This window comes from Mesocricetus auratus, unplaced genomic scaffold, assembly GCF_017639785.1.
Source record: "Mesocricetus auratus isolate SY011 unplaced genomic scaffold, BCM_Maur_2.0 Super-Scaffold_100024, whole genome shotgun sequence".
Taxonomy (NCBI): Eukaryota; Metazoa; Chordata; class Mammalia; order Rodentia; family Cricetidae; genus Mesocricetus; species Mesocricetus auratus.
Genome location: NW_024429205.1, coordinates 25,149,009 through 25,163,796, shown reverse-complemented (window position 1 = coordinate 25,163,796; position 14,788 = coordinate 25,149,009). Strand labels below are relative to the sequence as shown.

At 41.5% G+C, this 14,788-nt stretch overlaps 1 protein-coding gene across 13 annotated transcripts in view; it reads right to left on the bottom strand.

Annotated features, from left to right (window-relative positions):
* Ltbp1 (latent transforming growth factor beta binding protein 1) overlaps positions 1-14,788 on the bottom strand; it is a 375,435-nt gene that overhangs the window by 104,209 nt on the left and 256,438 nt on the right. For 9 of the 13 annotated variants that reach the window (XM_021229273.2, XM_013116008.3, XM_005073588.4 and 6 more), the window contains 6 exons: positions 14,064-14,086; positions 10,781-10,880; positions 10,230-10,328; positions 2,984-3,109; positions 1,680-1,805; positions 432-554 (listed from right to left, as the gene is read on the bottom strand). In XM_021229273.2, the coding sequence (XP_021084932.1) occupies positions 432-554; positions 1,680-1,805; positions 2,984-3,109; positions 10,230-10,328; positions 10,781-10,880; positions 14,064-14,086 (597 nt within the window). The remainder of the gene's footprint in view (positions 1-431; positions 555-1,679; positions 1,806-2,983; positions 3,110-10,229; positions 10,329-10,780; positions 10,881-14,063; positions 14,087-14,788) is intronic. The other 4 variants (XM_013116005.3, XM_021229275.2, XM_021229277.2 and 1 more) reach the window with 2 other exon arrangements.

Sequence of the window (14,788 nt, the reverse complement as noted above, 5' to 3'; positions counted from 1 at the left end):
AAAAGAAGACAGTTAAGACAAAGGAATGCAACAAGATGGGAAGGGCGAAAAAGGAAAATAAACACAGGTTGCACCTGCACCGTATTTACAGAAGAGTGAGCAGCCAGACAATGTAATTAAGTCTGGCCTCGTTCCAAATAATCAGCAATTAACCGCGCTCACAACTCCAAACACCAGGAAAGACAGATACCAGCATGAAAAATAATGAGAACATCAAGACAGAAAATAAGGCAGACAGAGCCACGGAAGTCAGACAGAGGCCTTGAGCAGGGAGGGAGGCATCGAGCAGAGGGAAGGGGCCTGGGATTCACGACAGAGCTGAGGAGGACAGCAGGAACCACGGCGGCTGCCTACGAGCCCTGGATCTGGACCCAGGCCGCATCTCGCAGCCCTGTGACACACAGCTCTCCCAGCCTCGTGAGTACACTCACCCTCGCAGTGTCCCTGCCTGGTCATCCGGTAGCCACTGTCACAATATTCACACCGGAAGGCCCCGGCAGTGTTGATGCAGCGACCCTCCCTACACACGTCAGGCCTCAGACATTCATCCACATCTGTGTGAGACACGAAATATCGCCCAGGGCTATTTTTACTTATGTTTTTTTTCTTTATAATTAACACACAACATAATAGATTTCTTTTAGGGCCTTTACAAACAGTCTTAGTCTTTGTTTTTTACTTCTCCCCCAACTCCAACCTGCTCCCCCTGCCCCTATATTCCTCTGCTTCCGTGACCTATATCCTTCCTCTCCCAATGTCCCCCTTTTGGCCTTGATGTCACACATTTTCTATTCCCCCACACCCTTCTTTTTAAGCCTCTGTTTCCCCTTTCTCATGTGTTCCTTTCTGGTTCCCTGGCTTCCAGCCATGTTCATTCCATATAAACACACATACATACAAAGCTAGGAGTTGTGTATAATGGGAACAAGCAGTGTTTAGTCAAGATTAACACACTTAATATTTTCCTAAAAAATTTAGCAATTTCATTTTTTACTTAGAGCTGAAAAAACCCTTCCACACATACATGTCATATACACATATGTATATGACACACACATATATGTGATATACATATATATCACATTTTCACTAACCATTCATCTATTGGTAGATATCTAGGCTGGTTCTATTTCCTGGATACTGTAAACAGCACAGTAATAGCTATACGTGTATGTATACCTGTACAGGATACAGAGTCTTCAGGGTATATGTCAAGGAATGTTAGAGCTGGATCATATGGTCTTCTGTTTGTAGGGGTTATTTTGTTGCTGTTGTTGTTGTTTAGGTTTGTTTTTGCTTTGATTTTTTGAGAAATCTCCACACTGATTCCCAAAGTGGCTATACCAGCTGGGCAAAGGTACCACGTCCCACCTCTCCTAGGTTTACTTAAATATGAGAAGGAAATGTCTGGTCTGTGCCATCGTCTCTTTGACGTATTCAGCACGCGCTCAAGTCACACTGCTTTGGTTTGCATGGTGGCGGTAGACAGCCCCCAAGATAAGCTCTTTTCACGGCACACCTTTGATACGCTTCTTTTCAAAGGGTTGTCTCCCAGTTCCGAGGAGACTGCTACACCATAGCAGATGTTTATTTAATAAAAGGATGTTGGGTCATTTGTAGAAGCCCTGAACTGGCCCAATCCCCCCAGATTCAGCATCAGGAAGAACACCCATCATTACCTATGCAGTTGGTACCCTCCTCACTGGCCATAAACCCTGCTGGGCAAATACACAGGAAACTTCCCTCCGTGTTCTCACAGCGACCCTGGGAGCAGAGGTGCTGGACCTGAGCACATTCGTCAATGTCTGTCAACAAGAACACAAAGGGAAAGATTGGGGCTGTGTAGCTGTGTAGTAGACTGTTTTCCCTGTTCTGTACAACACCAAATACCAACACTAAATGACCTCTCTGCCCAAATACACAAAGGAGTGTTAACAGGGAATATGCACATTTCAAAACTTAAAACAGCCAGGCGGAGGTGGCGCACGTCTTTGCACTCGGGAGGCAGAGGCAGGTGGATCTCTGTGAGTTCGAGGCCGGGCTGGACCGATAGCCTCTGAAACAATACAGAGAAACCCTGTCTCGTAAAAACCAAAAAAAAAAAAAACAAAAAACAAAAACAAAAAAACAAAAAACAAAAAAACAAAAAAAAACTTAAAACAATAAAGAAGCCACAAAACATAACACTAGCATTTCAAAAAATATAGTTTCCAGCTCAACAGAGGCTATTCTAGCAAGCAGGGTCCCCCCAAGCACTGGAATTGACCGTCATCAAGACAGTCAGGGACAATCCCACATGCAATGCGCTCAGGGGGCGCTGGGTCATCATCATCTCTGTTACCTTCCCTACTCAGTGTCTGATGTTCTGAGGGGGGACTTCACATGACATATGCCTGGGACAGCAAACAGCTGCGAGGCCTCTTTTAGCAACCACACGAAAAGCACACAGAGAAGAAATGCTGGCTGTATGTTCTTGTTGTTTTAGTTATTTTGCCTGTGTCTTAAAACATAGTGCATTTTCTTTTAAAAAGAATTACATTTAGGGCTGACATATTATAAACATTTACTAAATTCTGTGTCACCTCTGGAATAGCTCCCCTACTCCTTGAAACATGAAGTTCCCTTACTTAGAAAGTCATTCTTCATGCTAGCATGTAGAGATTTTTTAATTTAGAAATCCCTTTCAGCTTTTGCATGTATACGTGGGTTCATTACTGCAGCATGCATCAGTGTGGATTTATTTGGGCTAAATGCAAGATTGCTGGTAGCTACTGCTGGAATTCATATTTTATTTACTTTTGTATGTCAGCCCACCTTTATGCAAATGTCCTGCCTGTAGCAAGGGAAATGGCACAGAAGAAAGGGAATCCTGCCGTTTGGGGAACCCACGCCTTAGTTCTGTTTTCCCCAAGATGATTAAACGTAGGGAACATTCTATTTATTTTTCCCAGCCAACAGTCTGTTTACCACACGCGTCTCTTACCAACGCACTTCCTCTGCTGCTCACTGAACCTGTAACCATCGTAGCATATGCAGGTGTACCTCACCGGCAGGTTGATGCAGTGTCCCGCCCCACAGATGTCTGGGTTCACAGTACACTCGTTGATCTCTTTAAAAGAAGAAAACCATGTGAAAACCACCACAGCATTAGCATTTCATTGTAGCCATTCAGCAAGGCTTTGTGTTTCACAAGCAGCTGAGTGAATCATTGCAGGCACGTATCCAGAGGAACACGGTGGGCTAACTGCAAATTCATGCAGCCACTCTGTGACTGATCGGCTACTTCCACCTTGCTCGCTCGTTCCTAGTGAATCAAGTTCAAAGATGACCCCGAGCAGGAGTGCAGAAGGTTGTAAGAAAATCACTCCTTCACAAAGCAGCTTCCTGCATGGCCTATCAAAGAGTTCCCCTCGATTCTGTTTCTTCTTATGTGAGGGAATTTGAAACCTCATATGATCTCTCCTAATGAGAAAGGTATGAGAACTTTCTATTCATTAGCAGCCTAAATGTGAGTTCCTCAGGAATGATCAAGCTGGGGCAAAATTTCACCTCTACTCTCCAGGTAGATTCCTAAAACTCCCACATGCACCTTACAGTTTAAGGTGATTGCACTCTGCATTAGCAGAGTAGAATCATCCACCAAATCCGCTCCATACATCCTCTGCTTTCCTAGTGAGGCTGGTGTGACACTTTCCGCTTCTAGTAAACCTATACAATTAACACTGCTAAATGTCCACAACACACTCACTCTCTCTGTCTCTGTCTGTCTCTGTCTGTCTCTGTCTCTCTCTCTCTCTCTCTCTCTCTCTCTCTCTCTCTCACACACACACACACACACACACACACCACACCATCACACCATGGTGGTGGACATTTCTGGGAATGCATAAAATGAGATTAATTACTACAGTATACAAAAACACCTTTCTGGGGTGAATGCCCTACCTAAGATACTCTGTCTCCAATGAGCCTTGCTGGAAGACATAATGGCAGAGAGTGGTAAGTATAGTCAATGGTTTTTATGGGGCAAAACCATTGCAGTCAGAAAAGATACAAATTTTGCTGTCATTTATTGTCCTGCAACATGGGACAAGTTAGTCATTTCCAGACCACACTTTTTTACAAGTGCAAAATGGAAATGATCAGCGTCCCAACTTCAGAGTGATCCTGAAAAGAGAAGAGCTAAATACCATGTATGACTTGAAGTGCAGCTCAAAGAAGTGAGCCATCGTTATGCTACCATTGCTCAAGATGAAGTTATATACGATCCTAAGCAGGATGGGACTGGAGAGGTGGCTCTGCAGATAAGAACACTGATTGCTCTTCCAGGGAAACTAGATTCAGTTCTCATCATCGGCACAGCCTGCAACATCCAGTCCTAAGAGATCTAACACCCTCTTCTGGCCTCCACAGGCACCAGGCACTCAAATGGTACACAGATATGCATGCAGGAAAAACACGTGTGGTGGGATATCTGTACACTGTGTGAAGATACATTGCTGTGATTGGTGTAACAGAAAGCTGAATGACCAATAGCGAGGCAGGAGGCATAGACAGGATTTCCAGGGAGAGAAGGAAGATGGAGAGGAATCCAGGTGCACAGGAGACGCCAGGAGACACGGAGAGGAAACAGGACTGCAAGATGGAAGAGAGGTGATGCCATGTGGTAGACTGTAGATTAACATGAATGGGTTAAGTTGGAACAAGCCTTAGCTCTAGGTCAAGCTTTCATAATTAATAAGAAGTCTGTGTGTCATGACTTGGGAGCTGACTGGCAGGACAGAGAAAGACTTGCTACAGACATCCATACATATAAGATAAAATAAATACTGTATCATTTCCATGTGCTACAAAGCTCTGAAGGTAAAAGGTGAAGACATTTTCACTATCTTCTGCTCACAGAGTCTTAGGTAAATTCTCTTGTGCAGATTTCAGAGTAGAAACAAACAGAAGAAATAGAGCTCTAGCTATTGTTGACCCATTTATAGGTAGATGCCTCCTTTGGAAATGACTGGAATTTCAAGCTCTGGGTTTGCTAATTATTTTTCTGGCTATTTTCTTAAAACAGGAAAGTCTACATTTGCAATAGTAAAATGAATTCATCATCATGAACATCCTAAGGCTATGATTCAGAGCAAACTAAAGGGGCCATAAAACCAGGGTTTGCACAAAAGGTTTGATCACTGCAGTCCCCCTCATGCATCTCAATTTCTTGATTAGCAAATATTTATTTGTTATTTTTTGGGCATAACTATAGGTTGGAATTTTTACACACATGAATAAAAGTCTCCAAAAACACAGGATGCTGGGACAGGACTCAATACATTCCCACACCACAGTTCATAAATGTATTCCAATTATTTCTCTTATGCTTGTTCAGTTGTGTCCTGTTAACCATCTACATTAAACATGATTAACAATGTTAACTCTTTGGTTGTGGGAAATGAAATGAGTAACAGTGGCTTTTCCTTTCAATCCAGCACATTAAATTAGAGCTGAGGTTGAGAACACTTGGGAACTTTGAGTTGACTGTCTTCTGGATTAAGCATTCAGAGACACAGCCCAAAATCATTAGTCCTGGCTGGTGAGGCACTAAACATGTATGGAGCTGCCATGTTGACACCACTAGAGGGTACCAGGAGATGCATCAAGAAAGGAGGGAGGGGAGGGAGGAGGAAGAGGGGAGGGAGGTAGGGAAGGTGAGAAGGAGGGAGGGAGGGGGGAGGGAGGGAGGAAGAGAGGGGGAGGGAGGGTCATTCTTACAACACATTTAATTTCTTCATTGGTTATCCCATTTTGACAGTGATTAGTTTTTTTAACTTCCAATGTTTTGTCCTCAAAGTTGCTTCCATTCACTTACTGGACAGAAAGAGCATCAATCACTTTCAAGATAGCTTATCTGCTTTCTACTAAGGAACCCCCAAGAAGTTAGTCAGAATCAGTGTTTTTCTGAAAGTTAGTATAAATTGGCTAGGATTGGCATTACGTTTCTAGATTTTAGCACTTGGGAGATGCTAACGGGAGAACTGAAGGGTCAAAGTCAGTTTGAGCTACATGCTGAGACCCCACCTCCAAAAGCTGAGCACTGGGGATTTTAGCTCATACTTGCCTAGTATGAGCAAGGCCCTGGGTTTGGGTTTGATATGTACACATGAGTGTACACATCAGCGTGTTTGTGTGTGTGTGTGTGTGTATGTGTGTGTGCGCGTGGGCATGCATGCAAATGTATGTATGTTTTTAACATTTTAGAGTATCAGGTTTTTCATACTTAAAAATACAGCACACAGAAAGGTGAGTTCTGAGGATTCTGTCTTCATAGGAAAAAAATTCTGATTTTTCTGGGCTTAAAGGCAAAGACAAGATGCTTTACATTTTTTCTAAGTGGCTCTCAGCTGCAGGCAAGTGACCTCATTTCTACAGAATTGGCTAGTTTATGAAGAGACACACATTTCTTTTAGAAACTGTCTGCAGAAGCTCTAGAAACACAGCTATGACATACCACTGAGGCCAGGCCACTCAGACAGAGCTCATTCCTGCCCTCAGGGGCTCCCTAGTGAAAATGAACATCATTTGTCCCAGAAACTGTTTGGTGCCCCAGAGAGATGGTCAAGTGAGTGTCCTGCTGGACTCATCCCTGTGCCCTTAAAATACTTACTTCTGTGCCACTTGGGTCACAAGACAGTTCTGCCCCTGATACAACTTCACCCTGGCCAGCTCGAGAATCTTATTCCATTCCTTTTACTAAAATCCACTGAGGACTTGGGCAAAAAAGGAACCATAAGCAAAAGCCAGTGAAAAACCAAACACTCTGTGTCTCTCACAAATAAGGTGTAGGTTAGCTTTAACAGCTCAGTGTGTTTATTTTCAAAAACTCAGTGAAAAGAGAAACTTTGGGCCAGTTGTGAAAACCAGTGGGCTGACCCTGAGGTCATTTCTTCACCGTGTGATTATTCAAAGGGACGAGGAGCAAAGGGATCAATGCAGTCAATGGAGCTGGGACAGCAAAAGGCGATGACTTCACACTTAAGCAACCAGTTCATTCATTTCTCATCGGCATAGTTCTTTGAGACTGTAATAACAGCAGGAATATGCTTCGGGGACAAACATTTTCAAAGGGGTCAACTCTGAGTTCTGGAAAAAATCAGACTAGCAAATAGTTTTAAAACATTCTGGCCATGGTCACTATGGCTGTTTCCATAAGGCAGTTATGGGGGAGGAAGAGCAATTCCTAGCTGGGCTGCAAGAGCAACGGAGACAGTACAGGAAGAGCCGGAGCAAGACATCGAGTATTAACTCATGGAAAGGTTTATTAAAATGCCCTGGCTTCCCAACTACCCCAGGAGGAGCAGACATTGTCCCACAACAATTGAAACAGATGTTTCCACTTTGTAAATATTTGCTTGAGAAATAAAGGTTTGATTTTTCCAACCTATCCTTCAGCTATTATGACACTGCGAAATCGAGCATGTATATGCTGAAATGATTGATTTGGAAATGGTAGGCCAATAACATTGCAAGCCACCAAATACTCTGCTCCTTGTATACTATTCCTAGTTCAAGGGTGTGTGGCTAGATCCAAAAAGGCTCCTTCCCAGTCTTGCAATCACAGAGATATCATCACTGAGCAACGTGGAACTGATTGTGTTTATTTTAGAATCGTAGATTAGTCCATCCCTTCCTTTAACTATGGGAGAGAATAGCAGTAAGACATGACATTGATTGTGCCTAGATGTTAAAGGAGAAAAATTATACAACGTTCCTGTGATAAATGATGTGAGGGTTCCTTAATTCTATGTCTTTGCTCATCACATTAACTAGCAGGAATGTTTACATTTTGATTGAAAATGAAATTTGACATGAAGCAGTTATTCTCATTCTAGTGGAACTCGTGTTCCATAACAGCTCTGAAGCTGCAAATACATCAATTAGAAGCCTCTCTATTTATAATCTTTTCCCTAAGGATGGATTCCTTCCAAAAAGTTATTTTACTAGAGGAAGTGGAAGCACTTTACAGCTGTTATGCAAAAAAGGGAAAAAAATTCAGGGTCACTTGTTTCCTGGAAGGAAATATTGGAGCATCCAATATGTGATAGCAGATGTTAACCCTGAGTATCTGCCAGGCTAAATTGAGCTGTCTCCTGACAACTTTGTATAGCAGGGCTACAATCAGCTCCACAGTTCAAGCCGAGGCCCAGAAACTCCCACTTGTCATGCCTTACATGTTTGCATTTAAGTGATGAAACCAAGACCATTAAGGCCAGAGAGATGTCTCAGCGGCTAACTGCACATATGGCTCTTTCAGAACCACCCATGCCGGGTGACTGACAATCACCTGCTCCAGGACTGCTTTTGGACTCTGAAGACACGGCACTCACATGCATAGGCCCTGCCCCCACCTATATACATGTACATATACATACATACATACATACACACATGCTCATATATACAATCTGAAAATAAAATAAATCTTTATTTGAAAAAAAAGACATTCAGGGTAACTTCTATAGTTTTGCTTAACGATGAAACTGCACTTACCTAATTGAAATGTAATTGACTTTTGTGAAACTAATATGTGAAGAGGTTTGCTCACTGATGCCAGAGATGCCAATTCAGAACTAAATTTACCTTCACACTGGGAAATGGCAATGCGATACTTAGAGAAACCTGTGGATTACATTGCCACAGTATATTTTATAACACAGAGGTAAACAATTAGAAGGTTTTTGTTCCCCCAAACAGTACATTACATGCTTATATATCTTAAAATGAGCAGGGCAGATGTACACATAAGGGCTCAGAATATGGAATAATAATTTCAATCACGCCCATTGAAAAAGCATTGTCATTTTTGTTAGATCACAAAGCCCATATTTCTACTACTATATCTATCTATCTATCTACCTATCTATCTATATCTCTATCTAACATCTTGTTATCTATTATCTGTATCAATTCTTCTCTCTCTCTTGCGCGTGCATACACACACACACGCACACACACACACACTGGAGCCCATCTCTTCCCCACCCTGCAGTCTCTCTCAGTGGACAGAGATTACAAGAACACTGTGAGCTTGCCATTCTCACTTTCTCTCCCTCCCCATTTATAGCCCTGTCCCACACAGTGCCTGCCTCTGTGTTTCTTGGCATGAAGGTGAGGTGAGGCTGTGGCATGTGGCTTGAAACTTGTCCACCATCCATGAAAACCCTTAAGCGTTTTTCCTTTGGTATTGAAGGCCCTCTCTCCATTCTGGACCCCATCATGATGTTATGGTGTGATCTCCTCCTAATGGTCTCCATTTTGGTCTCATCGTGGCTGCCTGTCTACGAGCATGTACCTCTTTGAGGGGCAATTTCGTATTAGTCCACCTTCCTACAAACCTCTTCTACGTAAGTTATAATGACTTCACTATAGGGCTCTGAAAATCTTTAGAATTGCTCGCATTTCTATAGCACTTCACTCAGTAGTAACAACAAACACACAAGGAGATGCCAGATACCTCAGGGAGGCTGAAAACTGTGGGTACAAGCATGTCTTGATTCTGTCACTGACTAGTTGAAAATTTATGGTTGAACCCATGGCCTGCCACTTTCTTCTTTGTCACTTAGCATTTTACTCCCTACAACTGGATCTTTGGGTTGTCTTCTCTTTTCTCTACTATAGACTATGTTGAAATTCCCTATTTGTGCTCCTCAGTGTCATTTTTCCTATGGGGATCTTACTACATTTTATTACTATCCTATTACTAACAACATTAACCTTTTGTTTTTCTCATTTGTTTAAAAGTAATACATTGCCGGAGTTTTTTATAATAAGGATTGAAATATGTTTGTTATAAGAATTTTAAAAATATACAAAAGTATATCTAAGAACAAAAAGATCACCCATAACCCTGCTTTTCATCATTGGTAAACACAAATGCATTTCTTTAGGTCTCCTTTTCCATATTTGTAGACTTTTAAAAGTAAAATTGCATCATGACATTGTGTCATACATTTCTTAATAAGTATTATTACAGGAATATTGTTTTAAAACATTAAATGCCTTTGAAATGCTAATAGCTCTATAATATGCCATTGTATAGGTACCCTGATTTATTTATGCACAGTCATTCCCAATGCATTTGCTGTTATAAATATCAATCTCACGCACTTGATATTACATTTGACGTGCATTCCATTCATGTATTTTCACAGGATGCAGAATATAGCAAATACTCCACTGACCTGTTACTTGTGTAGGAGCAATCACTTGGCTGGCACTAGATGTGGAAGCTTCAGGAGCCACTTCTACAGGCACAGGGGGTGATGTCTTTTCAATCACTACTGCATGAAGAGAGGGAGATAAGAAAATGAAACCTTGTTATGTTCACTGACATCCGTGGGCAAAATGGAAGTATAACTTACTCTAAGTAAAACAGTAGCTCTGTTCAAGAACTAATAACAGTCCTGAAAGCTCATGATATTAAGTCACAGTTCTGCCTTGACTATTTAGTTAAAAAAAACTAAGAAAATCCAGAATTCAAAAAAATATGACCATTTGATGAAAGGTTCCAACATTTGGACAACGTATACTAGTCTTGACCACTGAAAATAGTGAGAGGCTGACATTTCTTATTACACTACATATACTATTCTTCTTACACCTACATTGTTCCAGTGTAGGAACCTACTATATTGCTCATTTCGCAATGAAATGCAGTGATACGGTCCACTGACTCACCAAAGAGACACACACAAGAATACCCTTATGAATGGCACATATCAGCACAGGTTACCTGGAAACTGAGGGTGCAGATGGATAGTTGAAATGCCTGGAGAGAGCTGGGGTTGCCCAGGCTCAAGTCTGGTTTTCTCTTGATCCAGTGAAGGTATTTCCTTGGTGGTTGTTTTTCAGAGAGAGAGACAGAGAGAGAGAGACAGAGACAGAGACAGAGACAGAGACAGAGAGACAGAGAGACAGAGAGACAGAGAGAGACAGAGAGAGAGATAATGTGGGAATTACTTTTATTTTCTCATGCAGTGTTATTTTTATTTAATTATATTCTCAGAAAGGCAAAAAATATCATAGGATCAGATACACACCTAAGTATGTGACTTTAAAACGTGTGGTTACAATGTCAAATTCTTATTTTAGCAGCTGTGCTCGCTATCTATGCACATGCTCCATTCACTTCCTTGGACTTCAAAGTCAAGCCTTGAAAGCAATGACCTTGGTCCAGAGTTCCACATTTGACCTCCAACTGGACAACCCTAACCCTAATTGGGACTTACCATCCATGAATTCGCAGGTGGCTCTGCCCCACTGCCACATTTTGTAGATTAAAGGAATAATGGATTAGCAACTGAGCCAGAAAGAACATCCACTAACTTTAAGTACTTTAAGCCAGGCAGTCATTGTGGTCTTCTTTAGCCCCAAACCTAATAAGGTAACATGCCCTGACTCTCCTCAGCAGTGGTAGGCTGTCACAGCAATATCAGCTGAAGTCTCAGAGGACTTGAGGCTTCTTACTCAAGCAAAATAGAAAAAAAAGAAAGAAAACAATCCAACCATCATCATGGCTTAGCCTTCAGCTATAGCTCTGTAGGAGCTCATGTCAATGGGACAGTTAGTCCAGTTAAGAAAGGTTTTCGTACTTTTTCTTTTACCAGCGTGGGTCCAGAGCGCTCACAACACCTCATTAAACGCATTCATCAAGTTATTTCCTCACCGTTACCCAACATCTTTCCTCTCTGGCTTAATTTACTGGAAGCCAGCTTCCGGCCTTGGTTTCACTCTTGACCTATCTCCTGGCTTTAGTTGCTACATTTTTATGCTGCTACAGTAGAAACCCTCACAGACCATTTCATCAAACTCCAGTGTTGTAAGTAGGGATTCCTACAGAGTAACTTTGCACATGTAAGTTCCTTACACTTCCATTCCCGACCCTTCCTCGACAAAAATTGACCAGCCTCTGCTACCAACTTCGTCTTTCTGTCAGTGCCCATTGTCAACCCATCCCAGCCAGACGGAATCACATTTTAGGGCTTCCTCTTTCCTTCCACACTCCCAAACCTGCCCACGTGGAACATTCGCTTGGTGACCCACCCTTTTCTAATCCATAGTCCTCAGTGGATTTGTTCCTCAGGCTCCGCTTACTGTATCATCTAATTGGCCTCTCAAGCCACCAGTCCCTCTACCTCAGTCAATCCTTCAACACATCGATCTAGGAAACCCTGACCGCTTGTTACATTTCTCCTCGTGCCCTCCTCTTTGTATGATGGACTTTTTGTAACTTGTGAGAGATGGCCTCCCTCAGTCTCTGTATCTTCTCCCCATAGCCCATGGCATATAGCAACAGAGAGCAGTCCACAATTGAGCATTAACTCACTCCTGTGGTTTAGAGGCAGAATTTCCCATGAACCTTAGGCATACCCTTCCCAATCAATACCACTTCTCCACTTAATAGGCAGGGGCCCAGTTCAGCAGCTATTTCCCCATTGACTACAAGTGTAGTCAGTATTTCTGACCCATCATAGCAGGACCACGTTCGGATCTAATTTTTGCTGCTGTCAATTAAACTTTCACATGTAAATGTCTCACGCTTGGGCTGACCTTCTTTCCCCACATCAGTCTTTAAGATCACGAGACCATGGTGTCAATCCTAAACAGATCCTGATTTCATTCCCTTCCCAATACCCCATTTTAAATGAAAATGCACAGTCTTAACTGTACAAGGAAATCGGACAAATGAAGTTAAGACTATATAAGAAAAATGTTCATGATTTTCTGATTAGAGCTGTGTGTGTGTGTGTGTGTATGTGTGAGTGTGTGTATGTGTGAGTGTGGGGGGGGGTGCCTGCAATGTGTCTTCATCTATTTGTGTGCACATGGAGGGGCCAGAGGTTGACATCGGGTCTCTTCCTTGCCCACCCTCTGACTTATCTTTGGAGACAGTATCTATTCTTTCCTAGTCTCGATTACAGTTGCAATAAACTACAGCACAAAAAGAGAAGACCAAAGCCGAGTTATGATGGGTTTGTTTAGGCAGCTGACTGGCATACTTACAAGCTCAGTGATTTTATCCCATCTTGGATCATTCAGAGCTAAACTCAAAATCAACAAAATTGCAAGCTACCGTGCCTCACCCATCATTCAGTGTGCTGAGCCACAGCTGTGCAAGTCAAGTATGAAGATGTGTTGTGGTTCCTTCAGGCTCAATATACCCTCATACCAATATGAGAGTTCTCATCCCACAGTCTTCACTCCCCGATTCTTTTAACACTCCCACATGATAACATAAACTATACATAACAAATGAAACACCATTTGAAATAGTTTATTTCCACATCCCCCCACATGGGTTTTAATGCCTAATAAATATATTCCTGGCAACTGGACGAATGATAATAAATGAAAAACATTTAATAATCACATAATTTCCATATTATCAAATAAAGATTCAAGGCAGGAGAAGGGGCAGAGAAGATGCAATATTACATAAAGAGGACATCAAGTCCTGTTATTGAGTCTCACTATTCCTACTCCCACTTCATGCTCCTAAACCCAAAACTGATCAAATTTTCTCTAGAACGTCTAAGAAACAATAGCTAAGTATTTTGCTGTGGCTTTCAAGGCTAGTGTTGTCTTTAATCTAATTTGATCCAAATGCTTGTATTAAATTTTAGTTGGACTAATTAGAGTCTCAATTTTATATGCACACTGAGAATACATAATAGGAGAAACACAAAAGAGTCTTCCTTTGCAGTTTGTCCAGGCAACTAGCTGACCCTATGAACTCTGCTCATCATTTTACCCTCTCTAGAATTTAGCTTCTGTGGCAGGAGACGATGTTCCCCACCCAATCCCAGCAATAGATTAGCCATCACTTTCTGAGCACTGAGAATGCAACACCCATTTAGAAAATCCTGTCACAGAATTTCTTGCATTAATGAATTATGTTTCCTTACAGTAAATGATCTATAATATGAAAATCCTAATGCTAAAAAATCCTGTGCATATCCTTAAAAAGCATCTTGAAGTCAACAAAAGAGAATATTTAAAAACAGTGAATGAATTACCTTCTCAGGAGATGTTGTTACCACTGAAACCAGAAAAAAGAGATGGGAATTAGCATGGCCAAGCACAATTCATTCATCATATTTCAATTTCAAAAGGCATTAGAAAGTCATTGTCTCCCCTAAACAACAATGAAGCAAATTAAGTCAATTGTGGAATTCCCGTCATCGGCCACGTTGGAGAATTTTACACGAGTGACAAGGACTTTTTGTGCTGTTTCATTGTTCAACTATCCAAGTTCAGAGGTCAAAGGTTCAAAGTCTTTCATTAAAAATTAAGAAAATTAACCTCAATTTTAAAGAAAACACTTTCTGAAACATTACTTAATGCTTAATCTTGAGTTTGGGGAACTTCCCATGCCTTAGAAAACAAAGGCCTCCAGTGTTCAGAAATCCATCTGATGTCAAAGTTAAAAAATGATGTTTTTTTCATTAAGACATGAGAATGAGCACTGCATTTTTTTATATAAAAACCAGCTTCTCATGAAGCCTTCTGATTATTTTTATGCAGACATGCTAAGTCACACAAAAGCCAAACCTCATAAGCCAATAAGAAACAATTATAAATTTACATCAATATAATTAGCGACTTAAGTATTATGCAATCGCTCATGTTGTTGTGGTGGGGTGATGTCTTTGTATTTTGAAATGCTTGTTTTCATTAAGCAATTCTTAGCACTAGTCCTCAACTTTGCTTATTACTTGGAATTTTCTGAGTCAGTATGTCT